Here is a 26,464-nt window from a genome sequence, read left to right as displayed (position 1 = left end):
ACGAAGCCCCGCCCTCTCGGTATGCGCCCCCTACGATTCAGACAACGCTATTGGACAATAGTCGTTCCGTGCTTGTTGTTTATTGGCCGGAATGCCTGTCAGTTACTGTGGTTCCTGACGTAGATTCATTATCGCGTGGAACAGTTGCGTGCGCAGAAGTGTCACGGGATGCGGGATTGAGTTGCCCAGACTGGGCGAGCCTCACAGCGCATAGCTAGAAAAGGTTAAAGCTAAATTTGTTCAGGGCACATTGTAAAAGCTCTCATAATTTTAAATAATTAAGAATAAATATATTTGAAAACTCAAATGAAGAGAACCTGCAATGTAGCACATGTACTGCGGTGATTAAAATTACATGTATTTGACAATCATTTTCAGGCTTTGCTCATTCAGACTGACAGACCGCTTCTATACCATACTGTTCTTGAGGTTTTGTCCATAATTGTCGAGTATCTTTACAACCACAGGATTTTATTTTTAGTGTAACTTGAAAAATCTTCCAGTTTTAGCGCAATAAGTTACTCTGTCCTGTCCAGCGACCACCGGACAAAACATCATCACCCCTACAAGCACAGTTACTTTGAGACAGCCTACTGTTTTGAAGCCCACAACGTTGAAATGCAATTCCTCAGAAAGTTGTGACAACGTTATCTGACAACATTGTGACAACGTAGTGGCAAAGCTGTCAGTACGTTTTCAAAACCTGCTCGAATCCTCGTGAGTTCCATTACGCTGTGAATTTTGTTAAGTTGCTAACCGGTCGCCTACCTACCTGTCTAACAGCTGCAGGTCCAGAATATTTTCTCCCAATTTGTATTTATTTATTTGGAAGAATGGAAATTTTGTATGCTGGTCAGTGGTCACAGAAATGTTACACATCTAAAGGGGAATTCTACAGATTTTCCCACTATTAAATCATTAAGACTTAAACAAAGTCACGCAGAGTGATTCGACATAAAAAAGGTTCATTTTAAAGTTTTTTTCCCACAGTAGTGTTGATAGGAACCAGGCATCTGAAGTGTTTCACGTCACGTTTCACGTCACCTCAGTTCCTGATGACTGAGACATTGTTTTAAGATGGTTCTGACGTCAGGTTTTGGCCTAAAAGTAATTTTAAAAGATCAATTCATGGCGTGGATCTGCAGGACGCTAGGTAGATACCCAGACATTTTTTTCAGGTTTCCCATATTTGAACATTGTCAAGATTACATATAAAAACTGACGGATGACGGGTGTAGGATCATTGGTTGTTTTGAATAATAAATAAAATGTCTATTTGCGTTGTTGACATCGGGAACCCGTGGTTCCTATCACCAACGCTGCAAAGAAAGAGTACAGAGGTTTCTCTACAATAAACCATTTCACATCAAAAAACTCGGAATGATTTTTCTTACATCTTGCATGACTTTGTTAACGACTTTGAAAATTCGTTGGAGTTTCCTTTTAACCCAGCCATGACTCCTTTTTTAGTTACAGGCGGAGTATGATATTTCTTTGTTTTCTGGAATAACAATACAGATTAAGTAAGGGAGCTTTCCACCCCATTTCAATTATAGAATTAACGTTGAACTGCGGTCCCTGTGGTGCTCTGAAAGTGAAATCACACTCATTTTGTCTTCCAGCGGTCGGCGTGTTAACTATGTTTACCAGTTGTCACGCCCAGTCGTACACTGCGCATGCGCCGCTGCGGTAAGTGTGCGCAGTGAGGCCTTCCGGGACTGTTCACACAGACGCAGAGATGGCGAAGATCGCCAAAACACACGAAGGTAAGCGATTAAAAACCACCACCAAACCAAATGTTATATGTAGCTGAGTTTATGTAGTACCTAAATACATTACGCAGCAGGTCGATTTTTGGATTTGGTGTGTTACGGCGAAGAGCGTGAAGTTAAACGCGTGTTATGTAAAGAAGGCGCTGACGAGAACATGGCGCCTGAGCGGTTATATTAAAGCGCACTGCGCTTTGTGGAAAAGACTTCAGCCTCATTACACTTCAGATTTCAAATACGCGAAACCCACCATCTCGGGAAAAAACGTTAACTGGAAATGTTGTTCTGTAGTGCTTCGCAAATTTCCACGCGAACGGCAGCGCTGTCTCCGGCCTGCTAACGTTAGCTCCGGCCAAAGAGTCCTCAAAATGGCGTTAGGCTGCACGCACACGGCACGTCCTGACTGCACCGCAACAAACAAAGTGTCTCAGTTATGCTTTTGAATATCTGCTTGTGTGTATTCACTTTTCTCCACACAACACAAAATAGTTTGCCACATAATTCGCAGCATTGCAGCCAGCTAACAGGTTAGCTAACTAGCTGTTTAGCTAGTCTGTTGTCACAGCTAGCTAAGTTAGCTAGCTAGCTAATGCTAACAAAACAAGGACAGTGTGGATGTGGATGTGTGTGCCTGCGTATGCGTGTATGGAGAACTAGAATGTGTACATGTGTAGCTTGGTAAATCTGAACCTGTGTTCAGACGAAGTATCCCACTATAGATGGGTTATATATATATATATATACATACATACACACACACACACACACACACACACACACACACACACACACACACAATGGGAAATACTCCATGCGTTAAAGGGGATTAACATCATTTTTTCGAAATTTCGCCAGAACTCCGTCACTACGATTTAATCCAGGTGTTTTTATGTCTAATGGCGTGCTTTTTTATTTGTTTAGCATGTCATGTTGAGAGTAGTAAATCAATCACAGTTGCATCACAACGCCCTGCATGATTTTATTTCATAAACAGTTTATTTAGGCAGAAATTGAAAATCCTTAGAACTATAGGCAAGTTATTTTGACTGTGTTTAGGCTATCATAAGGTAAAAAAAATAAAAAATTGAGAAACCTTAAGTTCTGAGTCTGTATAATACATTTAAGGCGGGATTAACATTAAAATACAACAAAAGGTTAGAAAATCTACTATGGTGTCGTTACTGTACTAATGGTCTGTGCATGTGCAGTAAGACAGACTGTTAAGATCCTTGTTGCTGTGTTTTGAACTCTTTGTGTTTTCATTTCTTCTGTTTTTAGACATTGAGGCGCAGATCCTGGAAATCCAGGGAATGAAGACTGCCCTGCGGGAGGAGGGAGAGCAGGGTGTTGGCCTTGATTCCACTGGATACTACGACCAGGAGATTTATGGAGGCAGTGATAGCCGATTTGCTGGATATGTCACCTCAATTGCTGCCAATGAACAGGAGGATGTAAGTTGAACTACCAATACAATTTTCAATTGACTTCTTTTCATGGTGTAATCTGTTGTAATCACTGCTAAGCACTGTCAGGTTTAATCTCTCTCTCTCTCTCTCTCTCTCTCTCTCTCTCTCTCTCTCTCTCTCTCTCTCTCTCTCTCTCTCTCTAGGATGATGAAGATGACTCTTCCACAAGTTTGCTTGGGCAGAAGAAGCCAGGGTACCATGCTCCGGTGGCAATACTCAATGCCATTCCTCAGTCTGATGAGCAGGTACATTGATATTGATAATTATTTGATCAATTATCTGTCAGACACATAGTTCAGTTCACAGAATTTCTAACCTCTGTTACTGTGCTTTATTGCAAAGTGACATTGTGGTTGTAAAAAGTGCTACATAATTAAAACATTTCGTTACTAAGCTGGTTCATTTAGTAGCGGCCATCACTATGTCTCCTACAGTGTGTGTGTATACACGTTTTCTCCTCTTTTGCAGTATGATCCTTTTGCTGAGCACAAACCACAGAAGATTTCAGACCGTGAAGATGAGTACAAGAAACGCAGACAAAAGATGATCATCTCCCCTGAGCGCCACGACCCTTTTGCAGATGGTAAATGTCACACAGTCGTTCTCGTTCATAGTCCCATCCTTGTCTATGCTGATCAGTACACTGTGTGTGTGCGTATATGTTATTCTGGTCAAAATCAACTGTTTTTGGTGGTTAACCCTTCGAACACTACCCAACAACTTGCTCCCCAGACTTAAACTTTCCCTTGTATCTCTGTTCTTCAGCTGAATATTTTCGATAAGGGTTACAGACAAACAGAAGTCACAAGCCTGATTGATTCCAAGTTCTAATTTCACAGAGTGTTTAATGATCTACTAGATAAGAGATGCTGTCTGTTTATGGGAACTGTTAGTTGGGTGGTGGTGTTATAAAAGTGATTATACCCAACAAGACATGGGTTGCAGGTAGGTGTGTTTGTGTTTCGAAGGGTTAATAAATCAGTGTTTCTGGGATAAAACAAATAAGCCAGGAAGACAATACATTAGAACTTTAAAGTAACTGTACACCATGGAAGACTTTGTCATTGTTTGAATTTTTGTAGAATTATTCATAACAAACTGATATGCATTATGTAGAGCATAGATGTAGTGTTTGCTCTCAGTTAACCTGTCATGCATATAGGAAAACTTAAATGCTGTGCTGAAGACATGCTTCAGAAAGTGCCACTGCTCATATTTCTGGGAAGCAGTTCAATACTGTTGCAGTAGTGTTGAATAATGTCTCTTTTTGCAATTTGCAAAGTTGCTAGAGTTGAGCAAATCTCTGAGTCTTTCTACCAGGCTCCCAGCCTGGTTCAATATTACAATGGTTCACTCAAGTACATATTCAGTATTCAATCATATCACTGAATAATCAAGTCCTCTCGCAGAGTGGATTCTAATTTAGCATAGTCGCAAAGCTTTAAGTTGGTATTAATTTTGCCCTTCCACACTGTTAATGGATGAGGTGGACTTTAATAGAATCTCCAGTGGTTTAAAGCACAGTTCTAATACATGAACCAATGCTGAAAGTGTATGAGATTAACTTGTGCACTATTGTACAACTGTTTATGTACAGAGGGCAACTTGTTTTATTAATTTCACACCTGCATCACTGAGATTTTATGTAGGGATTAGATTCAGCAAGGCTAAACTAGTTTGCATGTAGTTAATCCCAGACAGGGACATCCTCTATATAAGTGTTGTGTAAAATATATTTCTATTTTTTCTTAAAATAGAGATATATCTTAAAGAATCTGTGTACAAAGATTCCACGGGCCCATACTAACTGTCCTTAATTTCTCTCCTACAGCAGTACTGCTATGCCAGTCCTGTCTGCACTCTCTTAAGGGTGCAGCACCTCATCCTGTGTAGGTTATGGTGAACAAAAAGAAGGGAGTTTACCAGATTTAGGGATATTTAATTTTGGGGAGGGGGCAGCACCATGATCTCAGCAAGTCTTGTACCCTAAGTTCTAATATAATAGCCATACGAACTTCCTCTCAGCTTCATCCCTCCTCAGCCATTTTTTTCCATTTTTGATTTGTTTTGCTCAGTTCATCCTTAGTTTTTTGAGTTTGGTTAACTAAGTTTTCTTGAAGTTCAAGCTGTCCAAATTTTCCTGCACTGAAGTGCTTCATCACATTAATATTGGATAATTCCCACAAGGGTACAGTGTCACAGCGTCTTTGTCTGCGACACATCGATCTAGACTTTCACTTCATAAATAATATGCTGTAATCCTGAGTAAATCTGAATATATACAGTGAGGTTTTATTTTTGAGTGACGTGAGAATCACAGGTGGTATGCTGTTGTGTGTGAGTTCAAACCCTTTTCCAAAGTGTTACTAATGGTAAAGAGAAATTTTCTAGGCTTCTTTTCTGCCGGTTGAAGTCTGACTGCAGAAGGACCCTTGGCACTGAAAGTGTACGTATTCTGGAGAGCACAGCCCAGGACCCTGCAACAAATGATGGCTATATCCTCTCCTTATCTGTTAAAAGAATGAGAAACCTCTATGTACCTGCCTGTTCTTAATCTATGAATGTTAGGAGTGTCTAGTATTAGGTTGTTTTTGTGATGCAGCCTGTTATGTGAGAGGACATTTTAAGTAAAAGCTTTCTGTTAAGCCAAGATCTGTGGAGTAGAGTGAGGGCCAGTTGAATGTAGTATTTGCTGTGAGTGACAGTGCTGGTTCTAGCTCTCACCAGGCTAACCGCCTCGCATCTTGTTGGTGCTCTTTCGCACAGGGGGCAAAACACCAGATCCCAAGATGCAGGTCAGGACGTATATGGACGTAATGAAGGAACAGCAACTAGGCAAAGAAGAGGTACACATTATTTTCTTACACTGCATTTAGGCTTATGACTCCACCCAGAAATAAAAAAAAAAAATCAGGATCTTTTTGTAAGTGCTTAGTATTTCTCAACTCTGTGTTTCATATATACAGAGAGAAATCAGGCTGCAGATGGCAGAAAAGGCAAAATCAGGGGACCTGAAAGCAGTTAATGGGTCTGCTGCGGCTCAAGCTGCTGCTACAAAGCGCAAGCGTCGTTGGGACCAGACTGCTGACCAAACTCCAAGTGCTACACCAAAAAAGGTGTCCAGCTGGGATCAAGCAGATGCTTCTGCAGAAGTAAGTATACCATAAAATTTTGGATTATGGTGGCAAAGACGATGAGCTACATTCTCCATTTCCTTTGTCTTCGCCACAGTACTGCTCCTTTTGATTTGTAATAGGGCTGCAACTGTCATAGTTACTTGTGTATCAAAAGTTAGATTAAAATATTCTTTAAGAATAAGACATGGCTTGCTTCAACAATGTAAACAGTCTAAACAGTTATTACTAGTCTTAGTAATAATATTGTTTTTTTATTATTATTTTTACTATTACTAACTGCGTACTTTAAAATGTTTAATATTAAACTGAATTGAAAGCTCAAATGGAGGCAATGAAGGCAATTTTCACAGCAAGTTGTAATAAAAGGCTAAACTAGGAATTCTACCCAATCCTGATCAAACTGCCGGCTCTGTTTAAACACCAGACACTTTGACGTTTGCCTTCCAGGTGGGACAGCCTTTGTCTCGGGTATTCCGTAGCATGCTGCCTTCTTAGACATCTGCACGAGTGGAACGCACCATTTATCAGTAAAAGTGTTTTTGTTTTTTTTTTTATTATTACATATATTTTTATATTTACATTCTTCATTAGACACCAGGACACACGCCTGGGCACACACCTTCCAACAGTCGCTGGGACGAGACGCCTGGTCGGCCTAAAGGGAGCGAGACTCCTGGAGCCACTCCAAGCACACGCATGTGGGACCCTACACCCAGCCACACACCTGCTGGAGCTGCCACACCTGGTCGGGGAGACACCCCTGGACATGCCACACCTGGCCATGGAGGGGCCACTTCCAGTGTGCGCAAGAATCGCTGGGACGAGACACCAAAGACAGAGAGAGGTCTGTGCTGCTTTCCCTTCACATGACATGTTTTAAGTGCCTTAAGTTAACACTTTCTGAAAGCAAATATAAACAGCTCCTCTAGGTCTGTTGGTGTTGTCAAAAGCCCTGCAGGTTAAACATTTACATGTTTTGCAAGTGTAAAACTTTATGGAGTTTAATAAATACGAATTGTTCTCTATCCCATCTTCAGAGACGCCGGGTCATGGCAGCGGCTGGGCTGAAACTCCTCGAACAGACAGGGGAGATGAGTCTGTAGGGGAAACTCCAACCCCTGGAGCGAGCAAAAGAAAGTCCCGCTGGGATGAGACTCCTGCTAGTCAGATGGGTTCTTCTACTCCTCTGCTCACTCCTGGAAAGACCCCTATTGGCACACCTGCTATGAACATGGCCACACCTACTCCAGGTAGGGCTCTAAAACATTTTTTTTGTGTGTGGTCTGTGTGTATATGTGCAGTCTATTCATGTAATGTCTTAATTTTTTAGGTCATCTGATGAGTATGACCCCTGAGCAGCTTCAGGCATGGCGTTGGGAGAGGGAGATTGATGAGCGGAACCGTCCACTGACTGATGAGGAGCTTGATGCTATGTTCCCTGAAGGATACAAGGTATGTAACAGTTCCATTTATGCAACATGTTTGTTTTACAGTGTAGGCAGGGCTAGTACTTAAATTCACTTTTCTTTCCCTTTTTTTTTTAACCAGGTGTTGCCCCCACCAGCAGGCTATGTGCCTATCCGCACCCCTGCCCGTAAGTTAACTGCCACACCAACTCCAATCGGTGGCATGACTGGCTTTCATATGCAGACTGAAGACAGATCTATGAAACAGATGAACGATCAGCCCTCTGGCAACCTGCCTTTCCTCAAACCAGATGACATCCAGTACTTTGACAAACTTCTGGTAAGTCCCTTTTGGCTATTCACTGTACATTTTTTGCAAGATGGTGTTCCTGTTGGACTGTTTGAAGCTTTAGATGTCGCTAAAGAATTACGCGCTCAGTGAGTTCAAATTGATACGTTGCTTGGGCTGATAATAGTAACTGAAGGCTTTTGAAAATATAAGAATTGATTCATACTACAATCAATATTTAAAGTGAAGTGAGCATAAGAGAAGTCAAAAGAAATTAAGATGTTAGCAAATGAAAAGTGTAAAGATGAACATGAACCATGATGCAGCTAAATCAGATGAGATTTTATGTTTAAAAAAATTGGTAGATGCTCTTTCTGTGGTTGCTAGCAAAGGTAGTTGAATGTAATGTTTGGAGTCTAGGCCAAGAAATCACTAGTAAAGGAGTAGTGTTTCTGTCTGTATGGGGAATCAAACCTTCAATCTGTCTGTGGTATGGTGGTGCTGTCCATGCTGTCTGTTTTGTTAAAGCTACAAAGAGTGAAACTGCCCAGCAGGAGGGATGTGTCTAATAATTGGGTGCTAAATTATTGATTGCAGTTCCAGAATGTCATGTAATAATGAAACTTTCACAACTGTATGGACCACTGATATTGACCACTCCTAAATATGCGTTCTTCAGGTGGAGGTGGATGAATCTACTCTGAGCCCAGAGGAGCAGAAAGAGCGCAAGATTATGAAGCTGCTCCTGAAGATTAAAAATGGTACTCCTCCAATGAGGAAGGTATGATGCCTTACTTGTGCCCAATTGTGTTCCTCTGCCTTTTGAATTCCACTGGTCATGAGCATTTCTAACTGTCTATACGGTCTGTTCTGTCCTGTCAGGCTGCCCTCAGGCAGATCACAGACAAAGCCCGGGAGTTTGGTGCTGGACCCCTCTTCAATCAGATTCTGCCTCTGCTCATGTCTCCTACACTAGAGGACCAAGAGCGCCATCTGTTGGTGAAGGTTATTGACCGCATCCTGTACAAGCTAGATGACTTGGTTCGTCCATATGTCCACAAGGTACAAGCATCTGTTGACAAATACTAACTGCACATGACCTAACACATGTATCAGCAATATCAGTCTGGTGCTTACCTGTATTATTTCTGACAGATCCTTGTGGTGATTGAGCCCTTGCTGATTGATGAGGATTACTATGCTAGAGTGGAGGGCAGAGAGATCATCTCCAATTTGGCAAAGGTAAGGGACAACCCAGCACTTCACATTGGGATGGATGTGTCATTAGTAATCATAAATGTTTTCTCTTTCTTTGTTTTCTGCTCCATTCACAGAATCATTTTGTTTCCACAGGCTGCTGGTCTGGCCACTATGATCTCCACAATGAGACCGGATATTGACAACATGGACGAGTATGTGAGAAACACAACTGCTCGTGCCTTTGCTGTTGTTGCATCTGCCTTGGGCATTCCATCCCTTCTGCCTTTCCTCAAGGCTGTGTGCAAAAGCAAGAAGTCCTGGCAGGCTCGACACACAGGCATCAAGATTGTGCAGCAGATTGCTATCCTCATGGGCTGTGCCATCCTGCCCCATCTTCGCAGCTTGGTGGAGATCATTGAACATGGTATGATTGGAATTTCTGAATGTAATCTGAATCTGTGCATAATTATATTAGAAAGCTGACCTTTTAGTGTTAGGCTGGTAGTGTTTTCATAATGGCCTGTATGTCTCCTTCCAGGTCTTGTGGATGAGCAGCAGAAAGTGCGAACCATCAGTGCTTTGGCTATTGCTGCTCTTGCTGAGGCTGCCACGCCCTATGGTATTGAGTCTTTTGACTCTGTGCTGAAGCCCCTTTGGAAGGGTATTCGACAACACAGAGGCAAGGTGAGCATTACTTTTTATTTTCCCATGGTGGAAAATGCCATAGTAACAATGTTACTTTGTTACCAGTGTAACATTTTTATACTTCTCTTACTCCTAACTTCATGTAATTGACAGGCTGTGAACTACAGGTTAATACATATTTGTTTTCTTTGGTGTTTAGGGTCTGGCTGCCTTCTTAAAAGCTATTGGTTACTTGATTCCACTTATGGATGCTGAGTATGCCAACTACTACACAAGAGAAGTGATGCTTATCCTTATCAGAGAGTTCCAGTCTCCAGATGAAGAAATGAAGAAGATTGTCCTGAAGGTAATAACAGAATGAAGACTGATTTAACTGAAACTGATGTGTTCAGTTTGCTTCCAGCCTGACCTGTACGAGAAGATTAAAAATCAACATGCGTTTCATGTACGGGTTGTATAAGGATAAGCTTTGGAAGGATGCCATTTACACTTTCTCCCATTAAAGGGCACAGTAACGCACATTGTTTTTGTTTTACTTTTGTTTACCTTTTTCCCCCCTTCATGATATGAAATCATCTTGGACGCTTGTATTGGGCCCCAAGTGCAGGAGGGTTCTTGGTTTAGGAAACTCTAGCCTCACATAGCCTCCCACCCTTTTTTCCTATGTTGTTTTTTTTTTTTTTTTTTTTTTCTCTCTCTCCCCTACTAGTCAGCATTTGGCAGACAAATTTCTGCTCACATAATTCTATATGAATGACAACTCATTCTGTTTACACTTGTGAATGTGGTCAGGATCTGTCTGACCAGCTTTGACTGTGACTTTCATGCGGTCAGATGAACCTGAACATGATCACTGAAAATGCATGTTGATGCAAAGTGTTAACAGGCCCTAAGGATAGGGTTATGCTAACCACAAGAACCTGATGGGCCCAGTACTGAGCCCAAAAAAAACATGTCTGTGTTGACCAAAATGACCATGTTGTGGATTCCCCCCCCCCCCCCCCCCCCCAGTCAGCTTTCTCACTTCTCATGTTACATATAACATGGAACAACAGCAGACAACAGTTCATCAGCCTACAGATAAAAATAGTAAAGGATCCTCTATAAAGTACCCTGTGTAACTAAAGTGACTCTGTTTTCTTTCAGGTGGTGAAGCAGTGCTGTGGCACAGATGGTGTGGAGGCCAATTACATCAAAACTGAGATCTTGCCTCCTTTCTTCAAGCACTTCTGGCAGCACCGTATGGCCTTGGACAGGCGCAACTACAGACAGGTACTGCACTTATTCTTTTTAAAAGAGGTGGATTCTGAGTTTTTACTGTAATACTCTGCAGTTATGTATTTCATGCTTGCTTACTTGAATATTTGCTCGTTCAAGTTGGTGGACACTACAGTAGAACTGGCCAACAAAGTTGGGGCAGCAGAAATCATTTCCCGCATCGTGGACGACTTGAAGGATGAAGCTGAGCAGTACAGAAAGATGGTGATGGAGACCATTGAGAAAATCATGGGGAACCTGGGAGCAGCAGACATTGACCACAAACTAGAAGAGCAGCTTATTGATGGTATCTTGTATGCCTTCCAAGAACAGACTACTGAGGTGAGTTACTGTAAAAATGGCTTGGTTATTGCAGTGTTGTGCCCATAGGAAATGGCTCATACCTATTTGATTTTATGTTTCAATTAACTAGGACTCTGTGATGCTGAACGGTTTTGGCACAGTGGTGAATGCTCTGGGCAAGCGGGTCAAGCCTTACCTGCCTCAGATTTGCGGTACTGTTCTGTGGCGTCTCAATAATAAATCTGCGAAAGTCCGTCAGCAAGCTGCTGACCTTATCTCTCGTACAGCTGTGGTCATGAAGACTTGTCAAGAGGTAAGGAAAGAACAGTCAAACTAAATATTATGGTTCCCCCAAATTTAAGCCGTCCTGTTATGTTATCTAAATATGTTTCTCTTTTATTTATTTTTTTTGTTGTTGTTAACAGGAAAAACTGATGGGTCATTTGGGTGTAGTACTGTACGAGTATTTGGGAGAAGAGTATCCTGAAGTGCTTGGAAGCATCCTTGGAGCCCTTAAAGCTATTGTTAACGTAATTGGTATGTAGTTGTTATCTAGTATAATAATGAGTTCCAGTGAAAACCTTTCTGGAGATGCCTGTGGCTTGTTTTAAGAAATGTAGCTGCACTTCTTTGGATTTTCAGAATCTAATGCATTTGGTTATACTCTTTCTCTTAGGTATGCACAAAATGACACCGCCCATCAAAGATTTGCTTCCTCGATTAACACCAATCCTGAAAAACAGACATGAGAAGGTGCAGGAAAACTGTATTGATCTTGTAGGCAGAATTGCTGACAGGTCAGTGTTAAATTGTCCATCAGTTTTTATCATTGACTTGCAGTTGTAATTTTAAAGGCTGAGACTCATTAAAGCTCCTTTTCTTTTGTAGGGGTGCAGAGTATGTGTCTGCCAGAGAGTGGATGCGAATCTGTTTTGAGCTGCTGGAGTTGCTAAAAGCTCATAAGAAGGCAATTCGGCGAGCCACCGTCAACACCTTTGGCTATATCGCTAAGGCAATTGGGTAAAAACAGCTGCCTTTTTATTGCTTTGCGTATTTACACAGGGTTTGTTGGTAAAGCAAACTAACCGTTTTCCATTTGATTTGTGTAGGCCTCATGATGTGCTCGCTACTCTACTCAACAACTTGAAAGTACAGGAGCGTCAGAACCGTGTGTGTACAACAGTAGCCATAGCCATCGTGGCAGAGACGTGTTCACCGTTCACTGTACTCCCAGCACTGATGAATGAATACCGTGTACCAGAGCTCAACGTTCAGAATGGTGTTCTCAAGTCCCTCTCCTTCTTATTTGAATATATTGGTGAAATGGGAAAGGACTACATCTATGCTGTCACACCATTATTGGAGGATGCTCTGATGGACAGGTGAGCTGAGCAACAAGTAAAGCTTTTACAGCAGGGTTTTCAGTTCTGGTCTTGGAGGCTTAGGGTGCATTTATATTTAAAGTTTGGTTTCCTTGATTTAAACCAAAGCAGGAAATCATGCATTGTTAAACTTTAGTTCTGGTTTACATAGTGTTCACAGTGATATTTGGCCAAAATATGCAAACAAAAGTCAAATGGACAGAAAATTCCCAACTAATTGGGTAGAGTAAGCCGCAATATTCTGTAGTATTAAGCTGTAAGAGACTGTTACCATGGGTTTCCCATGTCATCCAGAGTAAAATCACTGTGAGACCACGTGGCCATGGGTGTCTTGATGCTTAAGTAAAACAGAAAAACAATATAATTGATCTGTTCTGTCATATGCTACGTGTATGCATGTGCCTCATCCTGTTGTAGATGTAGAGCTCATGAAGAGCTTCCACCCATCCACATATTAAAATGGCGTCATGGGTTCATCTGTTGTATAAACCAAAGCAGGTGTATAGAGAGAAGACATCAGATCAGTGGTGTGTGTGTGTGTGTGTGTGTGTGTGTGTGTGTGTGTGTGTGTGTGTGTGTGTGTGTGTGTGTGTGTGTGTGTGTATAAACATCTTTGGTTAGTTTTGTGATGGCACTGTACCAGTTAGTTTGCAAGAAGACCAGACCAGACTGGGGATCTCAGTTCACTTATGTTGTCTGCACCAGAGTTCAGATTGCAGCATTCTCACTTATTCTAGCAAAACGCAGCGTAATCACACCAGGGTTTGTCTTAATATGACAAACACCTGCCAAGAGTGAACATTGTTACAGCTACTATTATTATTATTATTATTATTATTATTATTATTATTATTATTATTATTATTATTATTATTATTATACCAAAGTACATAACCACTCATCTCTACCCAAACAGGCCTACAAAACCTGGCAGTTAGCTGCCAAGTTGAATTGGCTACATATGAATGGGGACCAACAGATTGCCCTAGTTCTAATTGTACTCCAACTTGAAGCGCTTTGTCATGTCTTCTTCATTTACAGAGACCTTGTACATAGGCAGACAGCCAGCGCTGTAGTGCAACACATGTCCCTGGGAGTGTATGGATTTGGCTGCGAGGACTCCCTAAACCACTTGCTCAACTATGTCTGGCCTAATGTCTTTGAGACGTCGCCGCATGTTATTCAGGCTGTGATGGGAGCTCTTGAGGGTCTTCGCGTTGCTCTTGGTCCATGCCGCATGCTGCAGTACTGCTTGCAAGTGAGTGAATTTAAAAATGAAAAGAATAGGATTTACTTGTTAAATTGACCTTGAACCTAAGATGTTCTGAATATAACTGTCTTTCTTGATGTTCTCTATCTCTAGGGTTTGTTCCATCCGGCACGTAAAGTACGTGATGTGTACTGGAAGATTTATAATTCCATTTATATTGGCTCCCAGGACGCATTGATTGCACATTATCCCCTTATCTACAACGATGAGAAGAACCCTTACGTCCGCTATGAGCTGGAGTACTTCTTGTGAATACATGTACACTTTTTCATCTGCACTCTCTTTTCCTGTACCTTTCATGCCCCAGCATACATGTTTATTGGGCTTGGTCAGATTATTTTTAGTTCTGTTGGTTTGCAGTCACCTCTGCCACATATGCTGTGGTTAAAATAACTTTTAATTAAAGAACTGAAAGTGAAAAAGCTGCAAAACATGACACTTGTAAGTACTTGGGTATAATTTTTTTTTATTAAAAAAAGTGTAACCAATAGACGTGAAATGTAGTGGCAGATTTGCTAAGAAATGTGACGTCCATAGGAGGAAAGTCTGTACAAACGTAAAGTTGTGATTTCTGTGCTGATCTGTCAGCTGCTTCTTTGACCATCAGTCACTCATTTGTTCTTATTTGGATGTTGCTTACTTTGGTTGAATAAACATTTCTGTATTAAAGTCAAGTAGATTGTGGTTATGTTGTTGTTGAATCTCATGGCCTTGTCTTGAGAAATTGAAAAGGCATAAACATCAATATGAAGTTCAGTTTGTATATACTCAATCTCATTTTGGAACCCATCTCTGCTGTGTAATACACTAGCCAAGGAGTCGTCTCTAAAAGACTTAAAACTGGCACTGCCCGTAAGTTCTCCTGCTTCGCTCTGTGGCATAGATCTTGCCAGCTTCTCACGCATTCATAGAGCTGGGCACACAACCAAAGGTGCTCCTGTGGAGTGTGGGAGGGTGTGAAGAATAGGCAAAGACTACTGATGTCCCATAGCAACCAGGGAAGGGAAAAGAAGCCGACAAGAGGCTAGTCTGCTTTATGTTAGAGTGCAGAATTGTGGAACTATAGCAAACGGACCAAATTCAGTCAATGCTGGTGCTCCAAGGACAACAGCAAGTTCTATTAAAAGGATGTTTGTACATTATCACACATGCTCATCAGGCTTGTCATTCTGTTGAGTTTCTGCCCTAGTCAACTGTTTTATTAATGTTTTATTAAACTATTATTATGAAATGAAATAATGGTATTTAGGCGCTACAATAGCTCAGCCACATAGAAGTAGACCATCCAGACTCATGCTGGCAAAGGTATGTAAAAATCACCTATCCACTGTTGCATTAATTATTACAAACTGCCTCTGGAAGCAACATCACAAGCTTCATGAAATTTGGTTTTAATGGCCTCGTAGTAGCTGCAGACAAGCCTGAGATCACTATGCACAATGCTAAGTGTCAGCTGGAGTAGTGTACAGCCGGCCGCTACTGCACCCTGGAGCAGTGGAATTGCCATGGGGAGCACTCCTATCAGAATGCAAAGAGCCAGCTACAGTTTGGGATAATGTTCTGGGCTTTTTTCAGGGTTTGGTCTCAGTCACTTAGATCCAATCCTATGTCTTCTTTTTACCCCAACTCTGTTTTCGAGTGTCAGCCTATTCACTTGGAACTGAGTTACAAGGGGTGGTGTTTGAAAGCTTGCCCTACGAAACAGGACAACCCTCAAATTAAGTAAACATCACTTCACTATCAGGCTACTAGCGGCGCTCTGTAGGCGACCCTGCCCGTCTGCAGTGATAGCAGAGAAGGCAAAAGTTCAGCAACCTCACTGCTGGGCTTTAGTTACATTTAGAGCATCATATTCAAAGAGGGGTTACAAGACAATTATTTATGATCGCTCGCTGTTCATTTATTGGTGATACGAAGCTGAAGTCAGCTATTCGGCAGCTTCATGCTCGAATTTTCCTGTTCTACCTTAAATGGTGCAGCAGTTACATTATGGCTCTTCGGCGTCAATACTGCCGGATTATTTAAGGTGGAACGGGAACGTTGGCTAGCTAGCTACCGAGACGTGAGCTTGCTATTAGCTTTTGTGTTTGGTATGAAGAAAACGACCATAATACATTGAAACGACATTAAACTAACTTAAAACAATAGTTATCATAATTTGTAACAGAAAATACATTTGCCGGGTTCTTTGGTCGCTCGCCCAGCCACCTTGCTGGTTTTTGCTGCGTTTGGAGGGGCATGTAGCCCTAACACTTCACCCTACCCCTCTATCTCAACAAAAATTTGGACACCCTAACCCTAGACGTGAACGCGCAAAATGGAGGGCTAAAGGCTAAAGGATAAGGGCAAGGGGTGAAATGGGATTGGGCCTTAGTTACAGTGAAGGATAATGTTAATGCTGGATACAAAAACAATGCAGCTCATTATATGATTCCAACTTTGTGGCAGCAGTTTGGGGAAGGCCCATTTCTATTGTAGAATAATTGTGTGTCTGTACACAAAGCGAGGTCTTTAAAGACATGGATTGACTAATTTGGCATGGAGGAATGCCAGTGTCCAGTACAGAGCCCTGACCCTACTTTCACAAACACCTTAGGGATGAACTGGAATTGGTTGTGAGCCAGGCCTTTTTGTTCAAAATCAGTGCCTGACTGCACAAATGTTCTTTTGACGAAATGTCCACAAATTCCTCTGGTGGAAAGCCTTCTCAGTAGAGTGGAAGCTTTTACAACTGCAAGGGGGTGGGGGTCTGCTACAACTTCATAGTACTCTCTCCACTTCTACTCCACAGAAAATCTGCCCATGATGGACACCGTGTTGCATATCTTTCCACAGGTTTTCACTAACATGGAGATCTCACTTGAATTTCGACTTTTTCCTGATGAGTCCTTAAGGTCACTATCACCAGATTCTCTGCTTCAGCATTGTGGAGGAAAGGACAGTAGATTTTCAAATATCTGAGTGAAACATCCCATCCCAAAAGGTAAATGTCTCCACCACGCTTTGCACTGGCTATGGTGGGTTTTGTGTGGTGCTGCCGGTCTTATACATTTACATTTATGGCATTTTGCCGACGCTCTTATCCAGAGCGACTTACAATTTGATCATTTTACACAGGTAGGCCAAGGTGGTGTTAGGAGTCTTGCCCAAGGACCCTTATTGGTATAGTGTAGGGTGCTTGCCCTGGGATTGAAACCCAGTCTACAGCGTAGAAGGCAAAGGTGTTAACCACTATACCACTATATACTAAACCACACTATACCAACCACCAGTCTTATACAGTCTCCTCTTTGCTTGCCTGTGCCAATTGAAGAAGTGATCTAGCCCAGGCAAGGTCTGAGGTGCTGTGTGCTGTCTGATTTTGAAAGGTTCTTCTACTAATACAATTCCAAAAAAAGCTGGCACAGTAGACAAAATCTAAATAAAAACATAAAGCAGTGATTTATAAATCCACATTGACCTGTATTTGAATAAAAGCAGCAGATATGTAATGTTTTATCATATCAACTACAAATAAATATATCGCTGTTGTCAAAAGAAAAGTATCCATTTTTGATGTTTTTCAGTTTTTGACATAATTTGAAAAAGCCTCTTGTCTTTTACATTGTATGTAAAATTAATTGAGAATGGACCAAAGGAAACAGCCCAATATTAATCTAAAAAGTTTTGCTCCACTGACTTACATTAAAAGCAAAGTGGGTTTTTTCCTTCTCCTGTAAGATGCAAGGTTTTCTTTCAACGACAGTGATGTAAATATGCGCTTATTCTGAAATTGACGACTGCTGTATGTTCCAAAAACAGTATGCTTTAAAAACAGTATGTTTCTGTGATAGATATCACTATGGGTGGGGTGGGGAATACTTTGACAAACCGCTGTCAGTAAAACCCATCGGTCGTTGCATCCACAAATCGCTGTTGTCGAGACAAAACCTTGTATCTCCATTTTTGTCCTTTTTCAGTTTTTGACATAATTTGAGAATGCATGTTATCCTTTACATTGTGTGTAAATTTCATGATGAATGGACTGAAAGAAATAGCCAAAAATGACTTGGAAAAAAATCTAGTTCCATTGACTTGCTTTAAAAGTAGAGGGTTAAGGGTTTAAGGGTTTTTCCTACTCCTGTAAAGTTACCATTTCAGAGATACAAGGTTTTGTTATAAGAACATGCATGTTAAGCAGAAATGATAAATTACTACTTTATGTAATGCAACTAGGCAGCAAAGCAATTTGGTTAATATATAGACAGGGGACAAAGAAAGGTGTCTTGGTAAGGTTTTCAGTCATATATTCATATATATAGCATGTATTCTCCAAGTCTCAGCAAGTGTCCTAGAGGGATGGAATACCATTCTTCTAAAAGATATTCCCTCAAATGGTGTTTTGATGGTGGTGGTGGTTGGTGCTATCCAGCAGTCCAAAATGTCCCATAGGTATTCGACTGGGTTAAGATCTGGTGATTACAAACGCCATAACATACGATTAGGCTACATTATTTTCTTACTCATCAAAGCATGCTCTGTGGATGAAGGGCCTTGTCATACTGGAAGAGATCGATCCCATCAGGATAGAAACATTTCATCACAGGATAAAAGTGAACAACTTTGGATTTATTTTCTTCTAAGGATTCTAAGTGAACCAAAAACCATGCCAGAAAAATGCCCCCACAGCATGTTTAACACAACTAAACTCTCAAACATGCATTCATCTTTGTAATGATGGCTTTATGCACTATAATATCCTGTAATATCCCTGTCTGTCTAGCTGTGGATGGAAAGTTGCTCTTCTTACATATTATATTAATGCATGAGCATCACAGTCATTGAATGTGTTTTTTTCAACCACAATTTTCAACCTTCTTTACTGATGTCTATTACGTAGATCACTGTTCCTATTGAACATTAGTCAGGCAGTAAGTGGATTTCTGCTTTGCAACCCTCCAGTAAACTCACAAAATAAGATGTGACACAAACGTAACATATAACTCAAATGTTATGCTGCAGCTTTTTTTAAACACTGAGTCACTTTAAAATACAAACATACACCAATCTGGCATAACATTCTGACCACCTCCTTGTTTCTACGCTCATTGTCCATTTTATCAGCTCCGCTTACTGTATAGGTGCACTTTGTAGTTCTACAATTACAGACTGTAGTCCATCTGTTTCTCTGCCTACTTTGTTAGCCCCCTTTTACCCTGTTCTTCAGTTGTCAGGACCCCCATGGACCCTCACAGAGTAAGGTACGATTTGAGTGGTGGCTCATTCTCAGCACTGCAGTAACACTGATGTGGTGGTGGTGTGTTAGTGTTTGTTGAGCTGCTCTCAGTGGATCAGATTACAGCAGTGATGCTGGAGTTTTTAAAACACCTGACTGTCACTGCTGGACTGAGAATAGTCCACCAACCAAAAATATACAGCCAACAGTGTCCTGTGGGCAGCGTCCTGTGACCACTGATGAAGGACTAGAGGATGACCAACACAAACTGTGCAGCAGATGAGCTGTCATCTCTGACTTTACATCTACAATGTGGACTGACAAGGTAGGAGTGTCTAATAGAGTGGACAGTGAGTGGACACAGTGTTTAAAAACTCCAGCAGCGCTGCTGTGTCTGATCCACTCAGACCAGCACAGCACACACTAACATACCACCACCACGTCAGTGTTACTGCAGTGCTGAGAATGACACACCACCCAAATAGTGTCTGCTCTGTGAGGGTCCATGGGGGTCCTGACAATTGAAGTACAGAGTAAAACTGAAAAAACATGCTGAAACATGCATTCAAAACACTCGCTATGGTGAGTAGGGGAGCGAATGAGCCTGTGATTTTTCAATGAATTCATGTAGACATTTAAGACCTGAACTTTTCTTATTAAAGATCATCACTATCCAAAAAGTCTCAAATGTAGTAACTTCAAAGGAATTTTTATTTGATACAATCATTATGCTTGATGCGTTCAAACTCTGCAAATTCTCTTGTTAAGTTTTGGTTGGAAGCTGAAAATTTCAAATTGGGATTTTGTTTTTTTATCTCTATGGTATCTATGCAGATAAAGCCAAGCGAGCACGCCCATTGGTAAGACTTCTGGAACTAGACTGAAGTAGACTGACTGAAAGCCTAAGGTGTCACCACTAACACAATAAGAAGAGGCAGTGGGATCACATTTAGATTTACAGAGGATGGGACCTATTTTGAGGAAGAACGTCTCTCTAAGCCAGCTGGAAGCTCTAGATACATTCCTGACTGGGACTATGAGCCTGACCAACCACAGATCGCCGCTGCATATGAGCCATTCTGAGGCTGCCTCTTGACCTGCTGGTCAAAACTTTCTCATATGCCTCTGAGTAGAAGCTGTGTCTCACTATCAGATGATGTCATCTGGTAAAGCATAAACACAGTAGTTTGTTTATTTTGCTTCATTCGCACTCAGGGTTATGATAATGTTGGTAGCTGAGGACAAATCTAGGGAGCAATTTATAGGTTGTTCTTTTAAGTTTAAATATGAAAGTGCAAAAGAATGGAAAGGCCTTGCGGTGTAATGTGTGATTACAAAAGTGCAAGATTTTTGAGGAACAGAAGATCATCTGCACACAAAGAGATACAGATATTACTACTGTATATGCGGATGGATAGTACAGTGCCACTGGCATTTTAACATCAGACTTATATTACAAGGAGAAGAGAAAATATACAAAATATACTGTCTACATTCTAGATTAAAAGTGAAGAACATAAAACATAAAAAAAGACATGCTAAATTTTACAGAGACCAAAAAAGTGTTTATTTGAGTAATTTTAGTAATAGCCCCCTTTTGCCTTGATACAGCTTGTTGCTGTTCCCTCAAGAAGCTTATTGAGAAGCCACTTGAAAAGGTTTTTTCCAGAAGGAAAGATACACCACTTGGGGGTTATTTCAAAATACATACTATTCAAAAATTATGATGCTCCTAGTCTACATATGATGCATATATATATATATATATATATATATATATATATATAATGATGAACAAAGCTGTGGTTTTCAACCGTGGGCCCCGGCTTCCCAGTGGCTTTGATGATACTGTCAGGGGGCCTTGTTTTATGATCAATATTGTTGAATATTTGCAAACATAAAACATCATATTTATATTGAGCTCATTGTTGCGGTTTGTTATATCTATATTTTTGGTGCAAGTCAATAAAACACTTTCAACCATATGGAACTCACCTCTTGTGGGTAAATTGTTTAAAGGAAAGATTCTGAGACTGGGCCATCTACATCCACCATGTCTCAGACTGAACAAAAAAAAAAAAAAAACAGCGAAACCAAGCATAAACGCAAACAGAAATACAGAAATACAGCAGTGAGTAGCATACTGGACTTCATGTGCATGAGAATTGAAAGTGAGTAACTACTGCTCTGTGTTCTCCGCTCACAGGTCTTTTCAAATGAATCTAAACCTGTTGAACTGAGTCCGAACTCTGTTTCTTCTCTTCACATCCAGCACTTGGCAACCACCAAAGTGCTTTAGCTCTTTAGAAGAGTCAGAAAAAATATCAGATCAGTTACATTTTCTTGTGCACCATCGAAGCTTTTGTGGTCGTTTGTGTGGGACAGAAGTTGCAAAATGTTGAGAAGCCCTGCTTTAGGCATTACTAAAATGACCAAGGAAGCTGTAGAACACTGAGAATGATGTTATAATACACTGAACATCCACAGTCTCTCGTATTTAAACATGATGGTGATCAAATGTTAATATCTAATTATGAACTTACTATAAATACATTATTACAGTATGTTATGTAGCATTTAGTAACCTTGGGGCCCCCAAAAACATTGTACCTCCTGGTGTCTAATGTAGTATTTCAATCTACGTTGTATAAGCTATTATTAAATAAAATAACGGCGATTATTAATAACTTGTGATTCCAAATGTTTGAACACTAGTTGTTATGTAAAACATTTGTTAATCTTGTTTTCACTTACAAAGTTAACAAAACTTTCGGCTCATTCCACCAAACAGGATCAAAGTCAGAACTGAATACACTTTTTGGACTATAACTGACTTGGATTTTAGAGTAAAATCCTTTTCCTCCGAGTGATCCTTAACCTTAAAACTGTTTATTTTATTAAAACAAATGATTGAACGTTCCATTTTGTCACTAACAAAACAATCACAACACTACTGAAACTTCACCAAATGTTTCAGTAGTGACGTCTTTACATGAAGACATAAAACTATTTTTCATTAAAGCACAAGAAATGTTTGCTTAATTGCAGAAATATGTGCTTCAGTAGTGAGAATTCTTAATGTTACACACTGATTTCCAGATTTTGGGGCACACTTACTTCAAAACAATGGGATCTAACTGCTTACCATGTGGCCATGAGGAACAGGGATGCAGTTTCACTTCCTGCTCTGAAATGCAGAGATATGGCTAAAATAAAATTGTGCCTATGGACTAAGACTTGTTGTGTTTCAGTATTGACATGAAAATATGGGACAGCATTTAGTAAATACATTTTTCTTATATAAAAATTACATTTTCAATTTTTAACTTCACTTAAAAAGAAGGTTTAAAAAAACAAAGAAAATATAATTTTCTCAAATTTAAATTTAGGGGTCAGGCTTTGGGAATACAGACACCTACTAAAGGAAAGCACCCTATAAAGGATGATTTTGTATATATTCAGCTTATTACTTTCTTAATTAATGCCTTGATTTTAAATAGGTCTTTACAAATTCCTGGCAAACATCTGTGGCCTGAATACTAATTTGGTTGAATGGTCCATACATACACATGCCTTGATTTAAATAGGGCACCTCAAATACACAGTGAGCTCTTCCAGACTGCTTGATGGAGAAAGAGGAAGAGATTTAGTTTCATTTTCCAGAGCAGCCTCTACAAACATTTAAACGCTGCTACAAAAAGCAGAAAGAAGTAGACAACTGCACTGCTGCAAAAGCATTTATGCCTTGTGGCCAGTATTTGCATTTCCTCTTTTTTATTTCTACAAAACATTTCAGAAGTGATCCACTGAGCAGTAGCCTAAGACTGGTGAGCGTCCTGTGTGACAATGAGCACCTTCTGTTGAAAGTGTAAACATTGCGAGAAGCCAACATCCTTCAGCCATGGAGACAGTCAACAGTCAGGGCCAGCGTGTGTTACACACAGGCGCTTTGTTCATATAGCTCTATTTTCAAGGAAAAATGTTCCACTTAAAGAGTCTGTATTATCAAAAACTGAACATTTCTTCCTTTTTTGAAATAATAGACTTTGATACAGTGTGTAAACATTGTTAACGTTCCAAAGCATATCATTTACTCACTGTATAGAAACCGCAAAAACTGTTTTTGTGACCAGCATGTTTACTCAGACAGTAGTACGTAGGAGTTTGGACACTCTTGCATGACTGTATGTGCTCATGCGATCACTTATTCTCATGTAATAATAATAATAATAATAATAATAATAAGACGAAGAAGAAGAATAAAAAAGAAAAAGAAGAATACGAGACATCTATATAGCACTTTTCAAAGACCCAAAGACGCTTACAGATTATTTAGAAAATCAAAAAAACACGTAATTTGTTTGGGGTGTTCAAACTTTTGGGTATAACTGCAGCCAATCCAGTGGGAGACAATTCAGCCTGCAGCTGTTTAGCCCCGCCCATTTACACTGAGGCGATAAAGGGACGCTTTTTGATTGAGGCACGTTACATGGCAGCCAATCAGAACAGAGCTCATTTACATACATCAGTTTTAAAGACGCGGCAGCGTAGTGTTTTGATTCTAAGGGGAAATGAAAGGTTGGAAAATGGTGATGTTAAAAATGAAGAACGATAGTTTTTGGCACATAATAGCGCACAAAGGTCCTGAGCGGACCTCAGGGAAAGAAAAACACACCAAAAATATGTGATATGGGCTCTTTAAACAAACGAGGGCATCACTGAAGCAACCCCCTTTAGCCCGCAAGCGCTGTGTGTGTGTGTATGTGTGTGTGTGTGTGTGTGTGTGAGAGAGAGAGGGAGAGAGAGAGAGAGAGAGAGAGAGAGAGAGAGAGAGAGAGAGAGAGAGATGAGCGGAGGGGAGGGCCCACAGTCTGAGCACTTCCTGTTTTCTGAGCGCGTCTGACTGCACACAGGCAGCGGGAGAATGTATGTTCAGCTGAACACACCCGAGGGGAGGGCAGAGCTGCTGCTGCTGCTGCTGCTGTAAATGCAGATCGAGTCCAGCGTCGCCCGCGTCCATCCCTCCGTCCCCGCCTTCCCTCCAGCTGCAGCAGCTCGCTCTGCTCTCTCTGGCCGAAGATAGCGCCTGTGGAGCCGGTCATGGCCGTCATCTAACCCCGGGCCCCAAGGAGAAGCAGAGAGGGATAGCCTAGCGGTGTGTGGCGCCGCACCGCTGTGCATCTTTCCGTGCAGGACACTGTTTTTACTGCTTCCCCGAGCGCAGTGGTTTAGCAGCAGGCTCCTGTTCCCCTTCTTTTCTTCTTGCTCTTCTTCTTCGTTTCAAATCTTCAGCCTTCATCTTCAGGGCTCGGAGAAGGTTCGGATGTGCCGTTTCAGGTGACCCACGATATGGCTGTTCTGAAACTCGTCGATCAGGTTGGTGACTTTCCGCACTCGCACTCGCTGCACTGACACTCAGACACTTTGTTAGGAGGAACGTTAGCAGCGAACAGACCAAGACATGCAGTAATAGTTTGCGTTGCATAATAGGAAATGGCATGCAAATCGTTCCGCCATTCTCAACAGAAAGTGCTTCAGATATTTCCCATTATTTTGCACCCTCCGCAGTAATCTGGAGACGATCTGCACTCATGATTTGGCGTTGGGCTGTTTCTGCTTTGTGTCTCACTGCAGTGAGCATAGAAGCGTTAAAGATAAAGATCGTTTTTCCTTACATTTAATTTTGAGCTCCACTTTAGACATTTATGGTTTTCTGTATCTCATTATGCATTTTATATGTCTGTTTTTCAGTCTCTCCTTGTAGAATTAATCATGCTGTTTTTCTTATTGCTTTAAAGACTAAATAAGCCTATGCAAATTGGCTTTAATGTTCTGATTGGCTGCTCTGTATTCAAAAAGCAATCTGCACTCAAACTCCTTACAACTTCACTGAGAATGGTTAGGGCTAACCTGCAGTGGGCTGAATAGTATGTGTTGTTTTTTGTGACCTCACAAAAACAATGTGGTAAATTTGAACACTTTTGCAGCTTAGTTTTGATATATGAACTGTATGGATTGTGGAACGAATGGTACATCTTTGAAGCTAATCTTTTTTTTTTTAAATGAGGAAAATTAAAATTTCCATGACATAGGCTCTTTAAAATGGGACACTTCGTTGATATTCCTCTGCTTTGAGACTATAGCACATATGACTGGGTTGATGCTTGGGTAGTCTTGCACTGCTTAGAGATGCTGGTTCTTCCTGATTGTAGATTAGCTTTGCTGCCAAGTCTGATGGAGTCATATTATTTTAAGCAATGAGTTGTGTGCATCTGTTTCCTATTCAGCTTTCTCTCTGTGTCTTATGTGGATCTGTAGTAGTGATGATGTGAGTGTGTTCAACCCCTTTGCATAAAGTAACGTCATGATACAACTTTTAAAACACCAACAAAGGTCATAATGTTTTTTTAATAAGCATGCATGGATGTTGTTAGTCAAAACATCCAGGGCTTAAAGTGGTCATACAGGCTGATGACACTGATGCTGATGATACTGGCTGCATAGTGCATGACAGAGGGATCAAATCAAGCAGTTGTTTTGCCTTCCAGATCAGTTACAGGATCTCTGGCAATGAACCACAATAATAACAGTAATAATAGTACAACAGGGTGTCCTTATTCCTGCCATTACTGTTCAAGCTGTCTGAGAAATCATGTTTTCACACATAGTTACAGTAGTTACAGTGATCTTTGCCAGGAAAAAAAAAAGATTTTTACAACAGCCATGCTTCAGATCTTTAAGATCATTATTTAGTTGTAAATCTGGAAGTACACCAAAAGTCATAAATTTAAGCACAAAAATAGTTAGGACTGAGAAACAGTTAACACCACAACATTTATTCCATAATACTTAAGTTACGTCTCAGTGTTTAGGCTAGCGACCACGTATTTAAGGCATCCTGTAGTAAGCATGTTTACTAGCTCAAATGGCCAGTGAAAGGTCTGTTCCTGCTAAACATGAGTGCCTTAACAGAGTGCCACAGACATGTCTGGTAAGTCTGAAAGAATGTGGCTAGGCTAACATGATAGCTAATAAGGTGAAAAGTTATATTTTCTCTACAGAGTTATCTAGACGAGCCATCATGTTCTAACATCATCCACCAAGCAAAAATAGTTTGCCTTACGC

General features: G+C 40.8%; 2 protein-coding genes across 10 annotated transcripts in view; both read left to right on the top strand.

Moving 5' to 3' along the window:
- The first annotated feature begins 1,662 nt into the window (after nt 1–1,662).
- sf3b1 (splicing factor 3b, subunit 1) lies at nt 1,663–14,798 on the top strand. 6 transcript variants are annotated; one of them, XM_017706530.2, is made up of 25 exons: nt 1,739–1,766; nt 3,048–3,220; nt 3,379–3,480; nt 3,704–3,818; nt 6,002–6,081; nt 6,202–6,387; nt 6,964–7,216; nt 7,410–7,622; nt 7,703–7,824; nt 7,921–8,118; nt 8,747–8,848; nt 8,950–9,129; nt 9,223–9,309; nt 9,421–9,691; nt 9,806–9,951; nt 10,112–10,258; nt 11,059–11,184; nt 11,290–11,511; nt 11,603–11,785; nt 11,898–12,009; nt 12,149–12,269; nt 12,361–12,492; nt 12,582–12,854; nt 13,896–14,112; nt 14,218–14,798. In XM_017706530.2, exons 1-25 carry the CDS (start codon nt 1,739–1,741, stop codon nt 14,374–14,376), a joined length of 3,948 nt encoding a protein of 1,315 aa, XP_017562019.1. In that variant the 3' UTR covers nt 14,377–14,798. The 6 variants fall into 6 exon arrangements, 5 of the variants coding, with proteins under 5 accessions (XP_037395155.1, XP_037395154.1, XP_017562019.1 ...); XM_037539256.1 differs by lacking the exons at nt 1,739–1,766; nt 3,048–3,220; nt 3,379–3,480 and adding an exon at nt 5,627–5,681 and having other exon boundaries at nt 3,800–3,818; nt 14,218–14,376; XM_017706531.2 differs by lacking the exons at nt 1,739–1,766; nt 3,048–3,220; nt 3,379–3,480; nt 3,704–3,818 and adding an exon at nt 3,969–5,681 and having other exon boundaries at nt 14,218–14,376.
- Nucleotides 14,799–24,239: 9,441 nt separating this feature from the next.
- The window catches only part of ankrd44 (ankyrin repeat domain 44), a 62,762-nt gene continuing 60,537 nt past the window's right edge, over nt 24,240–26,464 (top strand). For all 4 annotated transcript variants that reach the window (XM_017706528.2, XM_017706529.2, XM_017706527.2 and 1 more), the window contains exon 1: nt 24,240–24,715. In XM_017706528.2, the coding sequence (XP_017562017.1) occupies nt 24,689–24,715 (27 nt within the window). In that variant the 5' untranslated portion in view covers nt 24,240–24,688. The remainder of the gene's footprint in view (nt 24,716–26,464) is intronic.

The sequence above is a fragment of the Pygocentrus nattereri genome, chromosome 6 (genome assembly GCF_015220715.1).
Source record: "Pygocentrus nattereri isolate fPygNat1 chromosome 6, fPygNat1.pri, whole genome shotgun sequence".
NCBI lineage: Eukaryota > Metazoa > Chordata > Actinopteri > Characiformes > Serrasalmidae > Pygocentrus > Pygocentrus nattereri.
This window is presented reverse-complemented; position numbering and strand designations above follow the sequence as displayed.